The sequence below is a fragment of the Tetrao urogallus genome, assembly GCF_951394365.1.
Source record: "Tetrao urogallus genome assembly, chromosome: Z".
NCBI lineage: Eukaryota > Metazoa > Chordata > Aves > Galliformes > Phasianidae > Tetrao > Tetrao urogallus.
The window spans coordinates 13,103,049-13,130,587 of NC_136816.1; the positions used below are offsets into that span (position 1 = coordinate 13,103,049).

The 27,539-nt window shown below is 36.9% G+C and overlaps 1 protein-coding gene across 1 annotated transcript in view; it reads left to right on the plus strand.

The window, feature by feature from the left end:
* VCAN (versican) overlaps positions 1-27,539 on the plus strand; it is a gene marked incomplete at both ends in the record, with an annotated part of 97,574 nt that overhangs the window by 56,874 nt on the left and 13,161 nt on the right. Inside the window, 4 exons of the mRNA XM_079548818.1 lie at positions 15,061-15,174; positions 16,638-16,751; positions 24,004-24,162; positions 24,905-24,987. Of these exons, the coding sequence (XP_079404944.1) occupies positions 15,061-15,174; positions 16,638-16,751; positions 24,004-24,162; positions 24,905-24,987 (470 nt within the window). The remainder of the gene's footprint in view (positions 1-15,060; positions 15,175-16,637; positions 16,752-24,003; positions 24,163-24,904; positions 24,988-27,539) is intronic.

Consider the following 27,539-nt stretch of genomic DNA (forward strand, 5'->3'; position numbering starts at 1 on the left):
GCCCTGCAGAGTTTTAGAAGTGTCTTCTCCATGGGCATAAAGTAAAATGTCATTGTTGGAAGGATGCTCAGGAGTGAGACGCTGCTGTCTGGAACATAGTTTTGTTAATGAAATATTGGAGCGGAGAGGAAATGGGAACAAAATAGTTGTCCTTAGGATATTGTATGGCAAATACTCACTCGTTATCCAGGAAAGTATATTCTGCACTTGCAGGGGCTCAGACTTGACACTGTAAAAGTGCCGTTTTTAACAACTTGACATTTTACTCAATCTGTTTTTTCTTAACAAGCTCACCATTGTGTCAGGGGGGGAAAGCAGGAAGCAATGAGGCTGAAGGAAACGCCAAAGGCTGCCAGAAGGTTTCATGATACTCTTTTATAATAAAACAGTTCCTTTATTTCTGACATGGTTTTTGCATCATCATGTCTATTACTCCAAAATTTGGCAGGGATGCTGAAACAAAATGATGCAGTCCAGAGCCTTGTGCAAAACAGATGTCCAGATGAGTGACACCCTTTACACAGGTGTTTCTGGTCATGGCCAACAATTCAGTCAAGTGTGAACATGTGGAATGGCATAGTTTGAAAAAGGCTGCAGCTTAATGCCAGCAATTGATACTAAGGCTTTCAGCAGGGCTGTATCTCACATGAAAACAGAAATTACTCAAATAAGGTAAAGCAGAATGGTGAAGTCAATTTGAGTAGACAAAGCTGACCACCCACCTTGAATTGCTTTCAACTCCTACCCATCCAGCTGTACACAAACTCTTCCTTCCCAGTATTTGCTTCCAGATATTTGCTTGAATGATTTAGATTTCTTTTCAAGCTCAATGTATAGAATTTATATCTGATTTTTTTTTTCTTTTCTTTCTTTTTCTTTTCAAAATGACTAATGTGATTTAAGGAATAGTAACTTCTCTTTTGACTGTCAGATGGAAAGCAAAAAAAATTTTTGATTAAACTTGATTAAAAAAAAAAAAAAAATCAACCAAAAAACCCCAATGGAAATGTAGATTACATCCTTAAAATTTTCTAATGGGAGCCAAAGTTAATAAAACTTACATAAATATATACCTAACTGCGGAGCACTTTCAAGTGAACTAAATAAAACCCTTTATTTATTTAGACTCAAGAGTAATCAAGAAACTGTCTTTAAGTAGACCTCATTATACATGTTGTGCATGTTAATGAAAAGTAAAAGGATTAAAATAATCAAAACTTTAATTATTTCTGGACTTGTCTTTGTTGTCTTTTACTCAGGTGTGTATAGTAGTAGCCATGTTTCTTTAACACCTCAGACCAGCTCCTTGGCAGCATTCCCACCTTTTTCTGGTGGGGGAGATGAGGTATGCCTGGAGCACTGCTGCACTTTGACCTTGCTTAGGTAGGTTAATAGTATTACAAGATGGCACAAGTTAGAGGAATTGCACATACTGTAGACTGACATTTGGAATTTTCCTTCAGCAGGAAATGTCTGTATTTCAAAATATTATTTCTTTTGAAATGAGATGAAAAGAATAATAATAATAATTTTTAAAAAAAACCTCTCTATGAAACAAAAAAGCGTCCAAAAGATGTTATCAGAATGTTTTATTTCTGTAAAACAGAAGCATTCTATATCAATTCAAATGTTGGTTTTTTTGGTTTTTTTTTGTTTTTTTTTTTTTAAAAAAGAAGTCATTCTACATACCCAGTTCTTGAAACTTTAGAGACTTTTTTCAGTTTTTTTAATTGAAGGCCATCTGGTCAAATTGCTCCTCCACTCCTTCATCACGCTTTTAAATTGAAATATTCATTGAGACTGACACATTACTATGGGATTGACTGGGCTTTCTTTCACTGGAAGATTTTCAGAAAGCCGTAGTCGTCAAACTACTGAGTCAGATTCAGCTGCAATGATCCTCCTCTGCAGAGCTGAGAGCTCTGGGGAGTCAGTGTGTCATTTGGAGCTCTTAGTCATTCCTCAGGCTTGGTCTTCTCCAAAGCCCAGATGTGAGCCCTCAGTGAATTTTTTCACAGTTCAAATAATTCAGTTTGGACCCCTTACTTTGAGGATTACTAAATATTTTATAGAAGGAGTGGAAATATCTGCTGTCTGAATTTATGTCTAGTGATTCTGTTTGCTGTTGGGAGGTCACACTTGCTAACCTATCAGGTGTGTCCCACAAACATGCATGAATTTTCGGACAACACATAAAAGCCTTCAGAGACTCTTCATAGAATCTTAGTCAAACGCAACATGCATGTTTGAATCAATTATTCAAAGCATTGTTTTTCCACTGTGTAAAGGTTGGACTTAGTGAAATTCTGTGACCCATCTCATGCGGGAAGCTAGGCTAAATTTTGTGAATATACAAAAATGAATCAGATACTGGTTTGTGCTTCTGCACCTAGTCCTCACTTCTGACATTGTGCTTTCCATAGCATGTTTTTGAAATACAATCATGCTTTGCATTGCCTTTTTCAGAATGTTTTCTAGAAGTCTAATCAATGGATGGTTTGAAGAACCATCAGCTTCACATCTCTGACCTTGAGTTCTTTTATCAGCTTGCCCAAGCTGATGATCTGTTCTTCCACAGTGCTAGGGATTACAGTTTTATCTATCCCCTAGTCCCCGCCCCAGACACCCAACGATAGTCCCAGAGCATGTGGTCTATTGGAGGTGATGTCCAAGGCTGTTGCTGAGGTGCATGTTTATCAAAGCGCATCTGATGGGGGTCTTCAGGAGTTGGTGGCTGTTGTACAGTGCTGACCAACTGTAGCAAAGAAGCGGAGGTACCTGAAATTAAGCGCAGAGTATATAGCTGTGGGGAAGAAACAAGGTGATGTAACAGTAAAGCATGGAATGTAACAACTGTACGAAGGAAAAAAAAGGAGGGGAGGATTCTGCATTTTTTATCTTAAATGGTTAATCACTTTTCCTTCTGAGCCACAGGTTATTTTTTTTTTAATTTGCATTGCAAGATAAAAACATTACGTTTTTAAAACAGTCACTGAATGTCACGTTTACAGAAATGTGATGAAGACACATATATACAATATTGTATTGTAATTGTAGTCATAATATGAACTAAATCCACTGTGATATAATTCTGATGGAGCCAAAACAAAAATTTCCTGATTATGAAATGCAGGAATAAATAAGAGTAATGCAAACTATGTTGTTTCTTTCATCCTAGCCTTCTGGCTCTGCATTCTTAATAGCGAATGCTATGTAATTTGTGATAGTGCCCCAGTATGGAATGATACTCACACTTAAAAGACAAACAGTCCAAAAAAGTTTTTGGTCTTCTTCTAAAATTATCTTTTCTTTTTATCTGTATTCTAAACAAAATACAGGGCCTCAATCAAAGTCCGCAGAACACTGTGTGAATCTTTCAGTGGATACCATGGGTTTATCAGACCTTTAGTCCTACAAAACAAAGAACTATTACTTCTGGCACATAACTTTGGAAGTTTCACCACCATAAGTGGAGAAGTTGCAGAAATCCACGGGTGAAACTGTGCTGTTTGCAGAATGTCAGATTGAATGCTAATTTTCCTATTATGAAAAAGACAAGAATATGCTTAATGCATAAGCCTACTGGTTTTTATATTTAAGTTTTTAAAAAGTTCGAAAAAATCAGAATCTGTTTTTCATTTAACTTTTTACTCTAATTCAGGTGTTTATCAGAAGGGTTTTTAGAAGGAAAGCCCCCTCTAATGCCTGCCCCCCTCCCAAATGATCTTGAAAAAGTCTTTTAGAATTCTCTGTAGAATATTAATTCTGTTTAAAACAAACAAACAAGCAAACAAACAAAAAAACACCAACAACTGGTATCACATGTTATACATTATTTACATGTGTGGAAGGCAGCAGTGAGTAACTTTGGGGAATTCTTGTCATTGAGTCTTTGAAAATTAATTTGACTGTAGAGCCAAGGATCATGAGAAGGGATGGAATGGAAATTAATGCCATCTCCATCCATTGCTCTGTGGTTTTCAGTAGTATTCTCTTGTGTCCAAAAAAGCGCCTGGAGCAAGGGAATTTCCATTTCTTATACACAGTTACACATATTCTGAGATAGATTCTTATGCTATGCAGGTAATTTAAAACATCTAAATGCATTAAATCAATTAAGAAGCACTGTAGGCTGCATGTAAACCTATCCACCTATCTATTTCATCTTTATTTCACTGCATATCTCTTCAGTTTTCTCCACAAAAGGCTTTACTGGCAAATCTCTGTTGGACTGGCAATGTAGACCTACTACCCCTGTTTAGACTACTTTTTAATTGCTTGTTCTTACTTTCCTTCTTCTGAGAGTAATAGAAGAGCACCTCTTTGAACCTCTTTGAGTGCTCCTTTTGTCTCATCTGTCATCGTAATGTGTGAACTATTGATAAGAGCATTTAGGAACTGAATTCCTTTCCCTTGTCCTCACTCCACCTTATTAACAGGCTCCAATGTATATGTCTTTCCCTGCAGATGAAATGGGCACAAACATAAATATAGACAGCACCTTTCAGCTACATCTAGACAGCTTAAAGCTATTGCGAGTGTTTGTGTGTCTGCCCTGAGCATCTGCTTTTCCCTCCCTATTCACATCTAATGATTGTACGTAAGTTTTCATCCTAAAGTCTTGCTTATTCTTAGAGAACAAGATTACAAGGTATATGAGCTTATATTGTTTGTTAGATTATTGCTCATCTCTAAGGCTTAAGACAATTTACTATAGCTGTTACTGCTGAGTGCTGGCAACTTAAATAACCAAAACTTTTCTGGAGAAGAAATTTTAATAAAGAATGCTTCAATTGGAATTCCTTATTATTTTCTTAAGAGCTGGTAATTTTGTTCATGGGAAAAACAAAACAAGACAATAATACTTAGTATTTGATGAAAGGGTCTTCTCAAAATTTATTATTTGAACATCACACCATAGCCAAGGTTCTTTTATGTGGATCTTTGTGGCATGTGAGATCTTGAAAGAGCTAACAAAGTAGAAGTAATGTCTGATAGAGATCTTTGCATATGTAAGAATTTGTATATGTCTTCTAGGTGAATTTGGAACAGATGTTGTTTGTTAATTTATTACCTACTGTGATTTAGCATGAGCTAGTAATTTGAGGGACTCCCAGGTGTGCACTGCTACAAAAAGCAGTACACTGGTCAGAACTTGTTAGTCATGGTATCCTCCTATGAATTATAACCTATCCTGTTCCATCCTGTTTTTTTTTTTTTTTCTTTCTTTTTCTTAAATATGTGCAGTTCTTTGCAAAAGGATACATGCTTTGTGCACACAATCCTAACAGCTGTATGCGAAATTGTAATAATGCTTATGCCATGTTAGTCTATATACTAGGGTATTTATACATATTATTTTATAAACTTGTACACAGCCATCTTTCTTGTTTGTACATATTTTCATTTGTAATTCTCTGGTTGTGTATTTCTGTATTTCACATTATGGCGAACTTACCAAGAATCAAATTCTGAAAGCTCTCTAGCAGATCTAACTTGCCATTCCCTTTTTCATTAATTGACTTCTTGTGTATTTTTTCAGTTTATGATTTTGAAAACAAAGTGTACAATTTTGTGCTAATAAGAGTTTCTAATTTTTTTGAAAATACAATGTTTGATACTACAGGCTTCACTGGGAAAATACCCCAATAGCTGGGCAGAATCAGGTATAAGATAGTATTTTTCATTGTAATGGGAGCCCTGAACTTAATGCTGTGCAACCTGAATGGATCTTGATTTTTCCCAAATTCTTTAGCAATTAGGTCATAGCCTCTGATTCACTGCACTTAATACTTATTCTTTGTGAAATACCATTACTCTTCAGCTTGAGATTTATCAGAATGAATATTTAGTGGTAATTCTAAGTTTAGCAGTAAGCACAGGGTGAACAACTAGAACATTAATTCTCTACTGAGTTGCAGTGATTTTTCAAAAACCTGAGTTGCAGACAGTTTACATGCATTAAAAAAAAAAAAAATAAAAAAAAGAACAAGCCAAAGATTCACCAGCCTTTCACAGTGTTCTGCATCAGTTCAACATGTTTTAATACGTACTTCTCTAGAATTATCATCTGATTATCTCTGAGGGCTCAATTGTCCCAGAGCTTAAATGATGTTCATACATAGGATTACTTCAAACAAATGAAATACTTTTCCTCTTAGTTTTTCATTTCTTTTATTCTGTGTAAATAGTTCTAATGAGGAAGATATACTTGTAAATTTTGCTCTATCATGTATTTAGTTTGCTAAAATACCTAAACGTATTCTCTGGATAGTAACCATTACCAATGGTGCTGCAAAGAGTCCTGTATGTTGGTAGGTAGTTGTAGACAGAGGTTCATTTGTTATTCGAGTTTATACCAGCAAAGTGTAATTTCACTTTGGACAAAATGGCTTTGAACATGGCCTCAGAAGCAGAATATGTTTGTGGAGTAACATTTGGAACAAAGTTTCCAGCTTCAAATCAGTAGGCTAAGTGCTGTATTAATCAAAGCCTGAAAATTGTTGTTTATTCTCTCAATCTGTTGTCTGTATGCATGGATGGATGTGAATACATTCAGTGAGGATAGTATTTATTATCTAGATTAGAGGGTTTTAAGTAATCTTTGTTCTGAGAAGGTGCATTTATGAAGTGCCAGTGGACTTTATGGTCATAAGTCTTAGGGGAATTCATGAGGGCTTGTAGTGTCTACATAGAACTTCTTTCTTCCTTTTTATCTGCTTGGCTACCTAGATAGAAGATGAGAGGTCTGTAGTCTGTAAGATCGTATAAATCTTTTGAAGCAAGTATTAAACAGAAAAAAATAACTGGGCGTTACTCATGTTAATGTCTGAATGATGACTGATCTTTGAATCTGGTATTTTTTTTTGTTATTTATTATAAAATTTAGAATGGCAAATTGCAACGACTTTGTAAAGTGAGACTATTTGCTAACCAAGGATCCAAGTGTAAATAATAGAGCACATGGTGTGGTTTTCATGGTGTTACTAGTAATATGAGTTACTCTATACTGAAGATAAATGGAGCTATAAAGGTATGTTCTTTATGTCCTACTTTAATTTAGATTTCTCTTTGTTTAGCTTCCTCTAAGTTCAGTTTTAGTGGAGGTTAGCTAACATCACTAATCATCACAAGCATTTGTTGCAGGTTGGAACCAGAGTCTTGTGGTCTAGAAATAGTTCTTGTCTCTCCTATCTAGCACAGGAAAGGTTAGCTCTGGTGTGGACAGCACTTCGTAAGCAGTGAACTCAATATTCAGAAGGTCTGAGTAGAGTGTAAAACACTGTGGAAGCATTTAACATAGTGTGAGTGGAAGAATATATCGAATTTGCTGTTTGACTTTTCTGTTGTTCTTTTCTTGCTCTAGAGGATTGTTCATACTTCATGTGTCTGCAATAATGCACAACCATGACTGTTACTTAGGGATTATGAAAAGCTCTTTTTTTTTTGCAGATCATCCGGTGAATGAGTTTTTGGATCTGTTCAGTCGCCACATTCTTCCTCATGCAGTAGATGAACCCCATACTGATGCAGAATCATCTCAGACTGAACCCTGTACTTCAGACTCTGTGCAGGATTCATCTGAATATATAATATTGGATCCTTTCTTTCCAAACTTTATGGACTTTGAAGAGGAGGAAGAAGATTGTGAAAATACTACTGATGTTACAACTCCTCCAGCTTTGCAATTCATCAACGGAAAGCAACAAGTGACAAGTGCACCTAAAAGTACAAAAGCTGAGGAAGCAAGAAGTGATCAAATTGAAAGTGTTGCACATTCAAAAAATGTAACCTTTTCACAAATCAATGAAACAAATACCTTTATAATATCTGAAACAGAAGCTTCTGGTACAATGCAGCCAAGCAAAGCTGGAGAAGTAATGGGGGCATTTGAAGTCACACAACCGACAGCAGATGTTGCAATGTTAGAACCAGTATATAGTGGTGAATCAGAAGTTACCACAACAGACAAATATTTAGAGTTCACTTCTATGTATGAGCAGTCACCACAAAAAAATAAGGAGACTGTAATGTGGCATGGATCTGAGGAGAGTTCTACCAAAGACACAAAAAATTTGCTTTTGATTGCTAGTGAATCTTCTGGAGATGGCTCCACTGAATCTGATTTGTCTAGGTCTGTGTTCACAGAAATTGTGACAATTTCAAGTTATGAAGATAATGAAAAATTTTCTGGTACAACTTCTGTTCCTAGTGTCATTTCTGTGGAAAGTTCTGCAGTAACTGCTGCTCCAAGTGCAGGTTTTGATACTGCTACTGTAGGCATAGCTGTGAAAGACTTTATTCCAAAAGACGGGACCACCACTCCGGGAAATTACTATAAATCGACTATTAAACTTGATGCAGAGTACCCTTTTGAAAGCAACCTGGAAGCAACAACTCATGCAACAAAGACTGAGATGAGTGCTTCTTCTTTTATAGTTCTAGAAGGTTCTGGGGATATAGAAGAGAACAGTACTTTAGCTTCAGACACAACAGAAACAGCAGTTGCAGAAACACTTTCAGTGCAAGATATTTCTCTGGGTTCTGGCACATTACTGCCAACAGAAATTTCTGTAAGTATTTCAGAAATCACCTCTGCTTTGCCTGGAGGAGGAAGAAATCTTTATTCTACTTTTGATCAAAGTTCTGAAGCAACTGTTTCCACCAATTTTGTGTCTGAATTAATTACGGAGCAACTAGTTGGCAGCTCTGTTGCAACTGAAAAGAAAGTTGAAGATGAAAAAGAATTACAGACTACTGTTTATTCAAGTCAGGAAATTTCAGCCACTGCTGCAAAGGGAAAATCAGAACTGGGTGAGCTTGGAAGCACTACTAATGAAGTCAGAACTGTAAGTCAAGAACAGATCCCTCTCAGAAAAACAGTACCAGTAACAGGTACCATGCATTCTGAAATTGAAAAGGTTACCACCACTCCTTTCTTGAGAGAAAAGAAGCTTTTTGTAAATGAAGGATCAGCTGAAGAACCAGCAGACTTATTTTCAGGGAGTCCCACAAGAAAAGTGGTAAGTACTGACTCCCCGTTTACTGATTCAGGTTCTGGAGACATAGATGTTATCATTGAGTCTGCTGCTTTGACTTCAGATCCATCAAGGTCTATCATGGAAACACAAACAGTAAGACATGAAGGAAATATTTATGTCATCAATGTTTCACTGAAGAATGCCACAACAGAATATGAAGAGCACATAGGAAGAAGTGAACCAGCAACATCAGTTTCAAGTACTGGGTCAGATGGTTTAACAAAGGATTCTGAAGTAGCAATTCAGATGTCTGAGAATGTCTTTAGTACAGAAAACCAAGGAGAACAAACACAAGAAGCAGAACCAACTCACACAGCTCCTTCTGACAATAAAACAAGACTTGGTTCTAGAAGAGAGGTAACATCTCATGTTGCACCAGTAATTAGAACAAAGGATTTACAAAGAGCTGAAGTCACGTCATCTCCAGAATCAGTTGTTAATAACAGCACTCTTGACACCATGGTGACATATGATGGCATAGAAGCAGTAACTGAGTCTACAGAAAGCAAAAAGGGAAAAGGTAGCTTTTCAACCGTTTCTTTGGGTAAAATTCTAATGATTGAGCATGGCTCTGGGGAAGAACTCAAAGCTGACAGCAGCACCACAAAACTAATGTCTAATGAACCTACGGAAAAAGTGCATTTTTCACTTTTTGATCAGGGATCTGGAGAAGCAGAAACTTTAACTGAATCATTTACAAAAGCATCAGTTTTACCCACTGGGAAACCGGAACCACAAGAGCAGTATGACAGAAAAGGTGTCAGCATGCCATCTGCTGTGGTTCATGCCTTCACTGCTGAACCTAATGACCTAGTCACAAATCCTGAATATGACATCACCATTTTGCAAACTGTAACTGATACAAAAATGGAAGAGAAAACAGCTAATGAGCTGACAGTGACATCTTTTGCTACAAATCTTCCTGTGTCAGAAGATGTGCACTCATGGCAAGACAGGCCAAGGGAAATTTCAACAAAAGCAATAGAATCTTCTGGAGAAGCAATGGAGGATCCATTCTTCAGAAGTACACAGGCTAACCATGAACATGTGGAATTTTTAGATGTTCCTACTATCAGACCATATTCAGAAGAAAACAAAGTAGAAGCTGAATCTGGTGAAAAAATATTGTTGCTATTTAATAATGACAGAGTTACTGAGTCTGCAGTAATTGAAAGGAAATACTTAAGTTCTCCTGTTGCAGGTACAGAGGAAGAAGAGAAGTTGGTACAAAATATTTTTCCCACAGAAGATATTCCCAGATTACTCCTGACACCTAAAGAAGAAAAACCAACAAACAATGATCTCATCAGTGATCCATTATTTTCAGGACAAGGATCAGGAGATGAGTTTACTGTTATTTCTTCAGTGGAGTCACTGGCTGTCAAAGAAACCACAAATACTTTAAGTCCTCAGTCTTTTCTTCCTGCAAGTATAGGACCCAAACTTTCCACTGACATGACACAAGTCTTTGAAAGTGGAAGCACTGAATCAAATGCTGAAATTAATGGAGAAATTAGAACTACTGCAGCAGAGCTGCTGACAGAAACTGCATACTCAATGGCCACCAGTTCCCCAGCTTTAGAAGAAGAGAGTTCCAATCGCTCCAACTCTAAAGACAAAGAGATAACACATTATTTTGTTGTGATTGAAGAACCTTACAATAAGGAAATGGACCATAGGAGGGGAGAAAATGAAACAAACAGGCCAATAGCTACTCCTGGAGATGTTTCTCATGAGGAATCTTCACATATGCTGGCTACAGATGACATAACTCCTGTTTCTGTAATACTGAGTGAAACTCCTTATCTTGAAATGGGAAAAACTCTTTCAACCTCAGCAACAAAAATGCCAAGCAGAATATTTCCTGAAAGTTCTGGAGAGGGATCTGGTCAGGATGGTGTTTCAGATTCATTTCCCCCTGATGCATTTACTCATTTTACAATACCTCCTGTGACAGAAGTCGAACTAACTGCTTCATCTCAGGTTCCTGAGGAAATTTATCATAAAGTTATGACAACAGATGCACCAGGAGATGGATCACAGACTGTGATCACAGGATTAGGTTCACTTTTTACAGAAGAAAAAGAGCTTGTGGCAAATCAAACTGCTGCTGATCCAAAGACAGCTACATCAGAAGAGCTGACAAGTGATACTGGGATGTCACTGGATATTATTCCAGTGGTTGATGATAGAAGACATCTTACACTGAATGTTTCTGTTTATGGTGATATTACACTAATTGAAGAACGACTTCAAATCCCATCAGAAAAAACAACTATTATAGACATGGATCACTCCAAGTCAATGCCTGAAGATATAATAAGTGTTCAGACAACGCCAAATCTTGCCATACAGTCAACATATGGCAGTGATGATAGCATGAAAGCTGAAGAGGATAAGTATGATTCAACACTTAATTTTTCTATAATTGAAGAGAATATATCTAGATCTGGTGATAATCTTTCTTTGACTACTTCCATTCAGCCAAATAGTGAATCGGTGACAGCTGGACATGAACCAAAATTAGTAGACAAGGATGTAGGTTCAGGGTATGCTATGCAGTTTGCAACAGAAACTCTCACAACTACCATACTCAATGAACTAGGAATTTTCCTTCCAACAGTACCCGCGCTGGTAAGCCCCCATATGCCTCATGACTCTAAAGAATCTGAGTTCGAGGCTAAACATGTTGGAAGCACAAGCAGTGCAGACGATATGCATGAGCTTTATACTTCAGCAAACAACCAAATAATAACAGATCAAAGTGAAACAATGTCTGTTACTGGGTTTTCTGGAATGGGCCAAGAAGAATCAGGTGATAAAAAGCCTGTGGTTCCTTCCCTCACACCAGATTTGACTATGGAGACAGAAAAGGCTTTGACAACTGACGCATTTGATGTAAGTATGGTCACCACACAGAGTATGTCCCGACATGCAACTGTATCATCTAGCAGTAGTGAAGAAAAGCACTCTACAGTATATGTAGAAACAAAATCAGCGTCAGCAGCAGAGTATGAAGAAACAGACTCAGTAAGTTTAAATTCTGTTTCTCAAATTCCTAAATCCTCGGTAACTATTCAGTTAGTTAACGGAGTATCTGAATATCCTGAGGTAATCATTCCAAGTACATCATCTGCAAAGGATTCAGATCAGTCTGATCACTCATCAGATGGAACTTTCAAAGAGGTTAGTTCTGATATTGCAGCAACTTATAAACCACCCACAACAGACCTAGATACAACAGAGTCTTCTCTGATAGAGTTTTCTTCTGAGCCTGAATCAGAAAGCGTAACTACTGAAAGTACTCCTCACTTTAATAAACTTGTAACAGAGAGGTCAGAGGAGACAGAATCTTCTGTAAATGATCTGATTACTGAGGAAAATGCTACTGTTTCTGGAGATTCTCCATCAATACATGACTACCCTACTGCTTTTCTGAATTTTGGAGAAAGAACAAGCACAGATATTCCAAAACTTAGCACCATAGAAGTTGAATTTTCTTCAGAGAGAGTGAAAAATCCCAGTCAAGAAAGTGATAGGAGTACTGAGAGAGAGACACCAAGGCTTTCATCCACACCTGCTTCAGATTCACCTGACAGTATAGAAGTTGGAGTATTTAAACCTGACCAGGAAACAGTTACAATGCTAACTTCATCTTTAGAGCCTTTGGACAGAAGCTTGGAAACACAGTCAGCTTTGCTTGGTCGACAGGAGATCACAACAGTTTCTTCTAACATTGCAACAAACAATGCAGCCCCTGGAAATAATCCTTATTCAAATGAACAGTCAACAATAAGTTCTGAGGAGCTAAATACTATTGAACTTGTAACTTCATCATTTTCTCTTCCGGAAGTCACTAATGGATCAGATTTCCTGATTGGCACAAGTATGGGTTCGGTTGAAGGCACAGCAGTGCAAATTCCAGGTAACTTCCACATATGATCACTGTTATATATATTTGTTGTGATAATTGTAAATGAATATCTTAACTCTGATAAGTGGTATGGCAATGAAATACAACAGAACTCATGACCCTCAAGCCTGAAATCAGTATGATGGTAAACTCTACTGTGACAAAATGAAGGAGGATGGGAGACCAAAACTCAAGTCAGTGACATTTCCTGAGTGTTTGCATCGTGAAGCTCTGGATCAGACTTGGGCTGCCCAGCAAGTTCTAAAAGTCAGGATGATAACACTGATTGTGATAGAGAATTCAGCTGTGATTATTCATTTTTCCAGTTTTCTATGAAGATATGTGCAGTTATTTTATCTGATAGCTCTTCTGTGTTTGCATGATGATAGCACTTATACAAATGGTTTACAGGTAGGATTTTCAGAGTATTATTACTTTGCAGAGCAGATCTAGCTGCATTTTAAGTACTGGAATTTTCCATTAAAAATATATTTTCTTAATCTACAAGGTAATTTTCCAAGAAGAAACTGAGGCTTCATGAATTCAGATTATCTGTAGCTTACCTAGTTAATAAAGCATCTATCTTTCATAAATTATAAATCTTCTTATTAGACATAATTTGCTACAATATTTTGGTTTACATTAATGGTTATTAGGCACCATTTAATCAAATACACAGATGGTGCAGGTAGGATCTTTATGAGGAGTATAACTTCAATGTATTTTATCTAGGTATAGCTGAAGAAAGAAAAAGGCAAGTTTAAAATTACATAGCTTTCTATTATTTATCTTCAGATAATCCAGGTAGCTATGAATTTGAACATGTTTACCAGAAAATCATCTGTAGATAAACACATGCACAGTAAAAATACGTGCTTAACATTGGTCTGCTTTTTGGATTTAGATATAGGCAGTCCTAAAAGAACTCTATTTTAAGATTATTAGATTCTTTTGAAAACCTCTGGAGCAAGAGTCTGCCCACTTACTTACATGCCCAAACTTATAAAGGGGGATTTTCTCTTGGAGGCTTTAAACAGAACTTAGTTTACCTCCAGCGAGTAGATAGGGAATTTGGTACCTTAAGAACACTGCTTCCATGAAAATTTTACCTGAAAGGGTAAAACAGATGTTATCTTTTATTTTATAAAGAATAGCCAAACCACTTTGGGAAAATGTAATCAAAATATAAAGTTTTTTCCTGTCTTTGAATCAACTTAGATGACAAAACTCTTACCCATTTTGTAAGTTAGGTCTTTATTCTTGTATCCCAAAAGGGTTGTCTTAATAATTTTCCTCTGATGCTGAGAAGTGGATATGAATCGTTGTCTAGTGAACTTTTGTGTGAGTGATTGCTCCTAGGCATTAAATCAATTGCAAATACCTAGGTATTTAAACTTAATTGAAATACACATCACTAGAAGTCACCTCTGCAAGAAAAATCTATTTAAATGATAACTCCCGTAAAACCTGAGGATTTCACAGCAGGTAAGCTTTTATCTTACTGTTTAGTTCAGCTACAAATGTACTCAGTACCTTTATTTGTATTCTTGAAGTGTGGTTTAAGGAAAGGTGAGAAATGTACATGAATGAAAACATAATTTCAAAGAAATAAGAATCTGTGTGCACTGATCGTTTGAATATAATGAAATGAACCATCAACAGGCAGGCAGTATATTCAAGAGATATATGTTCTGTGTACCCAGTCATTCTACATAAACTAACCCTGTTCAAAAAAAGCAAAAGCATTTTCCATTCATTTTGCTTATGTTTAACTATTTTCAGCTATAATTAATTGTTGTGTCATGCTGACTAAATCCTCAGTAGATCATTGTGACTGCCAAATGTAGTACAGATTCTGAAAATTATTTATGTTGGTTCATAGTGAATGCCATGTAATTTTTGAAGTTGTAAATAGTGATGCCTGAAAATGAACTTTATTATTTTACAAAAGTATCTTAATATTCTATCTTATTATTGTAGTTTCTGTAACAATAGTAGGTCTTGCAATATCAGTACAAAAATGAAGAAAGATTTATTTTTCCAAAAATTCGAAAAGAGATCAGCACTTTGAGACCACAGGGTAAACTTTATTTTTCTACTTAACAGGACCAGATCCATGCAAAAGTAATCCCTGCCTTAATGGTGGTACCTGCTATCCACGTGGTTCATTTTACATTTGTACATGTTTGCCAGGTTTCAATGGTGAGCAGTGTGAATTAGGTAAGTTGATGTCATCAAGATACTGGATTGTCTTTAGATTAATTTAAGTATAAAGTTTTCATACATGAGATTTGCAAAAGTAGGTTGTTGTTGTTTTTTTTTTAAGTTGAAGAAAACATGAACATATGAAAATATTCTGCAGTAAAGCCTTACTTAAGAAGAGAACACAAATAGGTCCACTGTCCCCTTTTCTCTCTGCCTGTAGTGTGCACAAGAATGTGCACACACAAATGTAAGTGAATTATAACTGAATCACCTAGAAGCACAAACATTAAATTCCTAAATACATTAAGTAAAATCAGTTTATTCAGGATAATTCCTTAAAAGCATCGTGTAATTATATTAAAGAGTGGTAAAATAGCCGAGACCCAAATATAACCATTGAATGTTAGCTGGTATTTTTTCAAGAAAATTTTAAGTATGACCATAATCAGATGCATTTCTGGTAAAGGTTAGTATTTTAATAACTCTTTTAGCAGAGGATCTCTTCAAACTGCTTGTGACACCTGGATTTCTGTGCTATGAAGTTGGGTTGAGAAACTCACCCATACAGTTCAGGATAAACAGTTTTTCCTTGCTTTTCCTTTCAAACCAACAAGCCAAATCACGATGAAACTAGCAGTATGGCTATTTTGTATACAACTTTTGCACAAGTTTAGTCTTTGGAAAAGTTTTTAATTTAATTCCCTGATCAGTATCATGGGTTTGTTTGTCATCCACTGAATATGAAAGAAAAAAACCTTATGCAATATTGCTAAAATGAATTCCACTTATAATATACTGGGGAGAAAAAAAGACAAAGATTGATATCAGTGCAGAACAATTATCAGGACTACTATGGTTTCATTTGTTTTCTGCAGGAAAATAGATGATTAAAAAAATACTTAGCCAGTATTTTTCCTGGCTTACATGGATGAAATTTGTAGTTCATTAGTGGGTTGTTGCTGCTAGAAGTCACAGTTTAGATACTGCATCTTAGATGTTTCTCTTTGTCAAGGTATCCCCTGGTTACCAGCCAAAGATCAGAGAATATTTTTTTTTCCTTTCATTTGAGATTTGTGAAGATATTTGAGATTTCCAGTGTTTGATGAGAATTTTTTTGTGTGATGGTCACAAATCCAGGCAAAATTCTCTACTGATAGTGGTCCTGCTGTGCAAGATAACTTCTTTCTCAGCTATACAATGCAGTGCTGAATATTTACAAATTAAAGCAGGAGTGCAGGATTCTTGGATCAGTAAAGTCACATTTACTGAAGAAACTGCTTCTTGCTTTTGGGATGAAGAGAAAGGAAATGTGTATGAAATCAGCTGTCAAGCAAATAAAACCACTCTCTTGGATCTTTCGCAATAGTTCATTTTTTTGGTGTGAACTTGTCCAAGTAATAATTATGAATAAGGCAGAATAACATTTCCCTTCTGATAGCTGAGTGAATTATAAAAACATTTTTATCTGTATGTTGTAGATATTGATGAATGCCAGTCTAACCCCTGCCGCAATGGAGCCACATGTATAGATGGCCTCAATACTTTTACTTGCCTGTGTCTACCGAGCTATATCGGTGCTCTCTGTGAGCAAGGTAAGATATGCTTTTAAATCTAGAATGACTTAAGTCTTGTGTATGTGGCTGTGAAAGAGGAAAAACTCTGTCATGTTTTCCATGAGAACTTAAGTGAGTTGAAGTGCCGGAAGTCATGCTTATATACGTTTCTTCTTAATCATAAAATTGGAAAAGACCTTTAAGATCATCGAGTCCAACCACCACCTAACCATACTACCCTAACTCTAACAGCCCTCCACTAAATCGTGGCCTTAAGCACCACATCCAAATGGTTTTTAAACACATCCGTGGATGGTGACTCAGCCACTGCCCTGGGGAGCCTATTCCAGCGCTTAACAACCCTTTCTGTAAAGAAGTGTTTCCTCATATCCAACCTAAACTTATCCTGTTGCATCTTGAGGCCATTTCCGCTCATTTTGTCACCTGTCACCAGTGAGAAGATATCAGCCCCTCTCTCGCTGTAAGCACCTTCCAGATACTGGTGCAAAGAGAGCAGTAAGGTCTCCCCTCAACCTCTTCTTCCCCAGACTAAGCAGCCCCAGTACCTTCAGTCTCTCCTCATAGGGCATATTTTCCAAGCCCTTCACAAGCTTTATTGCCTTCTTTGGACCTGCTCCACCATCTGATTGTCCTTTCTGTACTGAGGTGCCCAAAAGTAAACATAGTGCTCAAGGTGAGGCCTCACCAGTGCCGAGTACAGGGGCAGGATTACTCTCCTAGTCCTGCTCACCACAACTTTCCTGATACAAGCCAGCATGCCACTGGTCTACTGGTCTTCTTGGCCACCTGGGCACACTGCTGGCTCATACTCTGCCAACTGTCCATTCTTGTTAAACTCAGAAGTTTATCCTTTCATCCTTTTTCCTCTTCTCTCACATTGTTATGCTACATAGCTACCTTCAATATGAAGAGTAGAATGTCTTTATTTTGTCTTGTTTTGTTGTTGTTGTTATTTTTGTTATTGTTTTCCAAACAGTGGAGAAACATTTTAGAGAGATGAGTCATACCAGCAGGTACCTAAGACACTTCCAACTTTATACACCTATCTGTTTCCATTTAAATAGTCTTCTGGAATAGCTAGATTAAGGTAGCTTCTTCTAGTAGATAAAGGATTGAAGAAACTATTAAGATTTATGGGTAATCATAACTGTGAGATGGGTTTGCATTTTTTAGTCTGAACAAAATTTGAATATGTTAGACTCCCATGATTTGTAGCTGAGGGCTCTTTGTTTAGCATTACATTTACACCATCTTTCTCAGATGGATGAGAGCAAACACTATCCACATGCTTAATCGATCAAAATTCGTACTATTGCTGTACTGAATGTTAACTGAAACTGGGATCCAAGGCAAACACATCCTGTTCAGATTGGCTTGCAGGCACAAAATCAGGTTATTTCACCACTGTAGAGATGCCTTTGGGATAATGAGTGGAACAAAATTTTACTGCCTCTGAACTTTTGTTTTAAAGTAATTACATGTAGTGTGAAAGACATATCAGAACACATCACTTCAGACAGCTGTCACTTGAAAGTAGGAAATATCCCACTCAGTATACTAGATTATATGTCAATTCTATGAGGTTCATAACCTTGACATCTTCATCCCAAACTTTTCTATATTGATTCATTTGGTGTTATTTTAGGAGAAGTATGTTGCAGGACCACAATTACAAGTAAGTTTTAAAATTTTCTGAATGGGACAATTGAAATGAGATCAAACATCGGATTTTCTGTAACTGTTAGAACATTGCCTTGCAAGAAATGTTGTTGTATTTAAGAGAAATATTCATGCTGCAAGATATTTACTTAGTGTGTAGATATAGGAGGTGCAATAGGGGTAGCAAAATCTGTTCTGTCGGTAAAATTAATGAAGACATCTCTATAGGAAAAAGAAATGGAACCTTAAAATGTACTTTCTGAAGCTTATAAAAATATCTTTTTCTTCAGCTGAGTAGTTTCATTCACAGGGGAGTGAACTGGAGCTTTGGATTTGTGTAATTAATACTGTGTCTTAACCCTTCAATGTGCTACCTATTTTCAGGCTTGTGTCTCATCTTCAGTGAGTGGAAGGCAGTTTGAAAACTCTTCCAGTTCAACCTATAGAGATGTTTCTTAGAGTTTAAACCTCTTGAAGCTGACTGGCTCCAGGACTTTTCACTGTTGAGTTTTTTCAGTAGTCTGCCCAACCTTGTGATTTGAAAGGAATTCTGAATTTGCTCTTAAAAATTGCGAGTTGTCAATATTCTCACAACAAAAGAAAGAAGTGTTTTTGCTCCTCTCCTTCTTTCTACCTTTAATTTCAGCAAACGCATAGTAGTGATGGGCTCCGAGTACCATGGTAGCTTTCAGCTGCTTTTTATGACTAACCTGAGAGTGCATTTTAGGTGGTTAATGGGAACATTTCCTAGTTTGTCAATCAGAACCAGAGCCCTGCTCACTCAGCTTTGGAATTTAAATTTCCTCCGCTTAAAGTCCTGCAGTGGTTTGAGACTTGGGAAAATTGTTCAGTGCCAAATTTCCACTCCACCAGACAAAATAAAACTGTGTTGGCAATTGAGACACAGTTGTCTGGCAAGCAGGCTTTATTTCAGGGCACCAGTCCTGACCTCACTAGATTTAAAGACCAGCCAGAACAACAGAGTATGTACCTCAGTGCCACAGGAAAGGTGGAGTTGAGCACACTAAGATTATATTTCATTACTTTCTCTTTTTTTTCTTCAGTATATACTATTCATTTTAGAGATCCTCAGAAAAAGTGAAGTTGAAGGGCTTTCTTAGACATGGTGCTGAATATTCAAAATATGATGGAAGTGAGAGGAAGAAATGAATGCACGTTGCTTCTGAAAACCAAATTCAAAATGAGACTTTTTTAGGATAGTGGATTTCCAGCTGACATAAAGCCCCACAGTTTTCAACTTTAGGAAATGTGACATGGGGATAAACCCAGGAGCTCCAGTAGGTGGTAGAAGCTGAGGAGCCTTCAGGGTGATCTAACCCAGAGTGAAAGAATCGGTTCTGAGAACCAGTGAGCTGTAACTGGCTCTGTGACAGACATTTTTCTTGCCAGGTGGAAGCGGTTCAGCAGACAATCCAAGCCCGGGAACTTCTTCCTGAAGAGAGCTAAAGTTGTCTGATGTTAGAAATAGAGCAACTGAGGGTGTTTCCTTTTTAAACTAGATTTGTAGGTCAGCATGCCAGCATTACTTCTGAATCAGACTAGATCAAAGTGGAGTGGAGGACCTCTGCTAGAAAATACTCTCTTTTTCCATCACATGCATGTTTTCAAAGCACAGCATGCCACTTGCTGACATTTGCATGTCATTTCCTAAATGCAGAAATATCCAGAAAAGGTTTTTCAAAGGATGACTGCAGACTGAAGTAGACCTCGGTATGAGCCTTATCCCAGGGGAGCCAGTGGTCATTGCCTTGGCATCCTTCTGTGGAAAGACCTTCTGAGAACTTCCAGCATCTGCATAAATGAGGTCAGAGCTCAGAGCATCCCAATTCCTCTTCCCAGAGTGTTGCTTCACACACTCCATGGCTGAGAAAGGAGGAGAGGGGATAAGCTAGGTATCTTGCACACATTTTGTGGAATAAATACCAGAGAAGATGTACAGTGCAGCACTTCAATGTATGCAACTGTTGATTCAGTATTTAGCTGCTCATATTTAGGATGAGGGGAACCATATTTCATGTTTACATTGGAAACAACAGAATGGTAGAGAATTACAATTTGGGCGGCAGCATCAAGAGTAATTGGGTAGATGAGCATGTACTTCTACCTTCCTTTTCCTTCCTTGAATGGCTTGCGTTACCTTCGCTTTTTGTTGCCCCCTCTCCTTGTTATTCTGTTATCTACCTGCTTTCAAGGCATGTTGTTTGCATTTCAGACTCAAACTTTGGTTTTCTCCACTGCCAGGATCCCTGCAGGCACACCTAGCTAAGTCTGTTTATCAAATGCAGCTGCACGCGTGGCCCAGTGTTTCGTAATGATGCCTTTGTGTTTGTTGCTGGACATGCCTCCTTGGGATACTATAGCCAGCTGGTCTGTATTCCAGGTTCTGAAAGCAAAACAGCTTTTTTCTTTATAATTGTATCAGGAACAATGTGTTTGTCTTTTTTTTTTTTTTTTTTAATAACATTATTCATACATAAATTCTTTGTTGAAATGCTTATGATTACCTCTGTCTCATTTGATTCACTTTGTTCCCTGAACTTGGTAGGCTGGGATGGATGTATTTGAGAAAGGCTCAATGCAGAGATAATTTCTGAAAACAGATGGTCTCTAGCTGATGTCTTGCAGCTGAGAAAGGGCTATTTTGAATATTTAGAAATGGTTCCTCTTCAAGACATGTGAGCTAATGGGCCCAATACTTTTGTTAGATACCTTAAAACTGACAGTTGGGGATTGGATTCGATGATCTCTGGAGGTCCCTTCCAACCCCTACAATTCTGTGATTCTGTGATTCTATGATTTTGTGACAGTCACAGATAAAATTCACAGCTGAGTAAGACTCTATGTTCTAATACCTGTTTTTCACTCTTTTATTTACTTTATGCCTCTTATGAAATTTATCTAAACACAAAGGATGTACAGCAGTGTATTTCAGCTGTTGAAAATGTACTTATCATGCCTGTCTGTGTATTAAATGAACAGATTTAATACATTTTTTTAATGCAGTCTTTAGAGATGTTGTTACATGTATACAATTGCAGTTGCAAAGAGCAGGAGCTGTGTGGGTGTCTCCTTGCACACATCACTGGAGCCTGTAAGTTGTAATAAATCCTGAGGCTTACTCAGACAACTTTTAAAATACCGTAAATTTAGCACGCAGTTTATCAGTCTTTCCATCATATTTTGGAGCAAGGTTGCAGAAAGCTGTGATTACAACCCAGAATAAGTATATAATGAAAATGCAGTATTGTATTCAGTAGTAAGATTTATGATTTATGCTCAGGCCATTTATATCTCATTTTTTGAGCCTGATCTTTTAGTCTTTTCTTCAAGACTCCTTATCTCCCATTCAACCTTTCTGCAGACCTTCTCTCAAACTGTGAAGCTCCTCCTGTGATGGAGCCAGACTAGCACAGCCCTGATCTGCTCTCGCTCTCCAGCCACAGTATTCTCAACATGCAACACATGCCTTGTTGTTATCTGGCTTCTTTCCTGTGGGACAGGGTTGTCCCTGAACAAGATGAATAATAAAAGCTGAAGTGCCTTCAGAGAGTACACGGCACTGTTAGTCAGCAATGTGTGGTTAAAAAAACGTTCAAGGGAGCCAAAGGCAGACTAAACTTTGAAATGGCCTAGATCCCAGAGATTACAGCCTGCACCTCCTACAGAATGCAAAGCAGAAAACACCAAAAACTAACAAGTTGATAGTATAGATTACATCTCTTTTTCATATCTGATATTAGCCAAAGCACAAGCAGCTTTCTGCAGCTTAGCTTGTTGAAAATAGAAAAGAGGTAACAAGCGTAAGCTGTATTATGCCTTCATATTCAGTATATCCATGTGATGACCTAAAACAAGATTTTGATATGAGATTCATAAGACAATAATTGTTTTGTTACTGACGCTGCCAAGAGCTGACAGGGAAAGCCTCTGAAGTTATATGTTTGCACATATCCATTCATATATTTTAAAGTTTAGTTTTTGTCTCAGAAGATTAAAAAAGGCAAAAAACTTCCAAAAAATTGGCACATTCATGCTTCGGGATGTAAGCAGCATCTTCCTTCTGTGAATTAAGAATCAGCCTTCTGTTGTGATTTGTTTTTCCAAAACTGACGCAGTGGTAGCAGCTCAAACCTGAGAAATATCATAGTTAAATTATACGCAAACATATGTCATTGGCATACTCTATAGTATTTGGCTTTTTCCTGAAAAAGTGCAAAGAGTCCTTCAGGCCAGAGAATCTTACTAACAATTATCTATATTACTTAACTGAAAACAAGAGATCAGATTCATACCCACAATGCATGTATAACACTGGAAAGGCAAGATGGTTGCTTTCAGATAAGGCTTTGTTTGGTCATTGATACAAGACCTTCTGAGAAGTCACAAATTCCTGTTTGGAGATTAAACAGAAGCTTTTGTTTCCGTTATCATCATGCAGCTGAGGCTCTTCAGGATGAGTAGCGTGTGCTTAGTTTGCTGGAACCAGCTGTAGTCAGAACACACCATAACCTTGTGCCACCAAAAAGTGTCCTTTTTGGTGCCACTTTACCCACCACTGCTCAAAATAATCCTGAGATTTCTCTGAAGTTTGTCCCATTCCTCTCTAAAGCTCTCTCAATGACAGGTTCTTCCCATTATCAACCACAGATCAGACTAACCCAGGCATCATATTTGTTATTGCGTATCTTATTAATGCTGAGTTACATCTGTGATTCATTCCGACAGTGCTGGTCCAGAAGCAGACTTGGGATGGAAATCTTGTTCTTTACCATATTCTCCGTATTCTGATTGCATTTGCCTACCCTTGACAAAACAATTAATATCAAATCCACAGATTGTTCTGAGGATCATGTTTATTTCTCTTTATATAAAAGGAAATATTGGCTGATATGAACTTTTGACTATTACATATTCTTATCAGCATCGTCCCTCATATGAGTACTGGCAGTGTACATTAGTTTGTATTTCAGCTTTATAGCCTTCTTTTGAAACTGATGCCTAAAGCTCATTAATTGATAGTTTATCAAGGAAGATGGGTTTTTGTGAAGGATTTGGAGAAGTAAAATCAGAAAGGTAATATTGCAACTTTGCATCTGTGGACTGAACAACAGTAAGAACTTTCCATTATGATCATTTTCCATTATTAGTTTCTTCCAAACCAAGGTAATTCAGTGCAGTCATTCACAGAACTATTTGCCCTTACAAATAAAAATCCTAATCCTCACATACAGACTCAGAAAGTTCAGATGATATATAGACTCACTGCAGTGTAGCATAAAGGCATTTCGTTCACCCTGGGTAATGGAGTAAAAATGCCCTTGTGGAATTGTCGGTGTACAGCATAATTCAATCAGCAGGTCAGAGTTACCAGTTATGGGTATATTCCTTACACAAATAATATACTTGAAGCTTACACTGAAGTGGGTAGACAAAACAAATTGAATGAGTACTCAAGGATGAGTGCTCATTGCTTGTGTTCATACCTCTCCACAGATAGTGGATATCTTCACCTTGTGCTTGCAAAAAATCCATCCATGTAAAACATTTATATTTCACACCCATTATCAGAATTGTGGTTTGTTTGTCACAGACACAGAGACTTGTGATTATGGTTGGCACAAGTTCCAAGGACAGTGCTACAAATACTTTGCCCACCGACGTACCTGGGATACGGCCGAGAGAGAATGCCGCCTACAAGGGGCCCATTTGACAAGCATTTTATCCCATGAGGAACAAGTCTTTGTGAACCGTACGTATGTTATCATCTCCCTAAACAAGTGCAGGATTCACAACGTATCCTCCTGTTTGTTCAGCGTTTGCATTTCCATGTTAAAATGCACTAAGAGTGTTTAAAAGATGCACTTCATTTTCCTGGTGTTTACTTCTGCCGTGTGATGTTCCTATCTCTACTAAACTACAATTTGTTACGAAGAATATTTTCATTTTTTGAGGAAGTGAATGAGACACAGAGTTCTGGCATTGAAAATAATGAAACTTTTTTCTGGTGGCTTTACATTTCTTGTTCAAATAACATGAATGCCATCATATTAGGTGGGCATAAAGGGTTCCTGTGTCCAAATGCTGCACAATCTGGACTTTGGTCACAGTCTACAGTCTAAATAAAACTTTAAAAATGTAGACTTAAATACACGGCTTTTTTCAGTGTGGTTTCCTGATATGTGCACTGATAGGAAACAAATCTGTTTTCTTTGGGGGATGTAGTCAGGAGAGAAGAGGCAAGATTGTTTAAAAATGTTAGATGAGAATCTGTTTTTATTATAGATATCTCGAATTAAAATTTAAAAAAAAAAAGTTGAACATAAAAATCAGCTGAAAATAACTGTAAATAGTTGTTTGCATAGGTATTAGAAGAATCTTAAGAACAGGATGTCTGATTCATTCTGAGCAAATTCTTTTAATTTTCTTTGATGAAATCACTGCCATTTATGGGAAAGTTAATAAAAATATCCTGCTGGTTCTTTTCCCATTAGGTATTGGGCATGACTACCAGTGGATTGGCCTCAATGACAAAATGTTTGAGCGTGACTTCCGCTGGACTGATGGTAGCCCACTGGTAAGATGCCTTTAAAATGAAATCATTCACTCAGCTTTTTGTGGTGTTTTATCAAGTTCCCACCAGAACTGAGAGAAGTTGCAGGAAAAACATCTAGTCGCTAAATACGCATCCAAGCAAACAACCAGCACACCATCTTGTTTTGGGATAATTACTATTTTGTGGTGTAGTTCTAAAATCTTATTTCTTATTATTGTACATGTTGGACTGCCAGAGTTTCCAAAGAGAAAAACTCTTAGACTTTTTGTCTAAGACCATTACTTAAGTTTACTTCTCAAATGGAGAAGAATTTGTGATCTTCAGCTCTTACATTATGACATATAGCAATTCGCCTTTCTTCCTTACATATACAGAGCAGAATGCTTTTTATCAGAGCAGAATGCTTTTTATTTATTTATATATATTTTTTTGGATGAAGGTATGGCATACAAATCCTTATATTGGCTGGATCTTTGAGAATGCATGAAGGAGCCTCTCAGGTTTTCTTGGAGGCTGTCCTAGCCTGTGTGGCAGTTGTGCAGCTAGGCTGGGGAAATACCATCCTTAGGTGGTTCAGGAGGTCTTTAATTGATTATCTGTCCATAAACGTTTAAGTTGCTGTTGATACAACTTGTTACCTTAAAACAAAAAGGAAAATCAGCGGAAAGAGAGGGAAAACACTTTCTGCTCACCTTTAGCTAACCTAGATCAAAGAGGCGTGCTCAGTACAGGAAATGGTGGAGCTCTTTCCACCAGAACAGGGATAGTTGTATTAATGCTGTTTAATATCCACTGAATTATGTGTATTTATATGTATATTTGTACATGTATATATGTATGTATATACACAGACAAACACGCAAGTATATAAAGAAGTGGTTCGCTTTTCATTTCCTTTCCAGTTATGAATTCTTCTTAAAGAAGAAAGCATCTGGACTTCAGGTTACACATGTGCACATACTCACATATGTACATAATTACATGTGTACTTTACTGCATTCTGTGTGGCTACAGCTTATGTAGACAGACACCTGGAACAGGCTTCACTTATTGCCATTTCATGTAAATAGCCAAAGGTTTAAAGTTCTTTAAATGACTTACAAATGAGCCATTTCTTGGGAAACTACCGTGGGAGGTGCCAATATGAGGAAAAAAGAAGGAAGATGATAAGTTTTCTTGTGCACTTGGTTGCTTGGTGACTCTTTGGTCAAACAAATGTGCCCATTTGTGTTTGGAACCACATAATTTTTCAGGATGTGAGTGGAGGAGCTTCTTTTCATCACTTTCTCTTAATTCTCCTCATGTATTTTTGAAAGCAAAAGATCGACCGTAGCCTCAAACTTTATTCATGCTAGATGAGTTAATTCTGTTTCTCTTAATGTGGCTTCTCATATCTTGCTAACAGCAACAGGCATCCACTGAGGATGGTTTAACTTTGACATCTGTACTTTCTATTGCTAGTGATTTGTTACTTCCCTATTAATTAACAGAAATAATGACATAATCAACAGTATTCATTAAATGTAACCCCCTGATGTTGACCTAAAATTCCAATGAATTTCAGTACTATAGTTCAAAAATCTACATCATTTATGTATTTGCAGCTGAAAACCAGTCATGATAGTATTAATTTACAATCTTAAAAATAAGCATTAATTCTTAAAAACTCATATTCTGTTACAAATTTCTGAGTAGAGGTTGTTGCATATATTAAAACTTATATATATCAGAGTGCATCTGTAATTTGGCTGTTTTTATTTTCGTAGCCCAGTTCTTCTCCAAGAGAATATTTTCTATCCAATTCTATTCAGGGATTCTAGTCAAGACTTCTAACTTAGTAGAAAATTTGCCAAATCTGCTGGGTATTCCCCTGACATAAAGAGTTTCCCTACTATCAAAATCACAACACAAACTTCTAGATAGTGCATATAAAAGTAGCTCACATTCATTTTTATTTTGATACTTGTTTATATACTATGATAATAGCTTAGCTTAATTTGAAAATCATACTTAAGTGGTTTCTAAGCTTTTGGGTTAAAAAAAAGTTGTGATATTTAGTAGATTAAAAAAACAGGAGCAAATGAATAACACTACCAACAGCAAGACACATTATGGATTAACTTATTGGCCCACTGCTGCAACTGACCTAGTACTGCCCAGATTAAATAGCTGTGAAAAGTGTTTATACAAAAAATTATGATTTGTCTTTCATTTAATTTTTCTTTCTGAGCCAAATTAAAGGAGTCATTACAACTGGAACTGAGAATCACTGAATGACAGACTTTACTATTGGACAGTATGAAATAAGGCTAGGATTATTTTGTTACACTTCTTCTGTGGACATAAGAAACCCACAACTCAAATATTCAGCATGTTGAGAGAAAGTTTTACCAGGTGTTTGCATACAGCTCATTAACAATTTCTGGAAAAAGGGTCAAATGCTTTTTTAATATTTGCACCTACAGGATATTTCAACCAATGAATTCAGTTGAAGGAAATCAGTCACATTTTAATGTTTTCAGCTCAAAATCATGCTGTGTGTTTTTCCAGAATTTTTAAACTGAAACTAAATG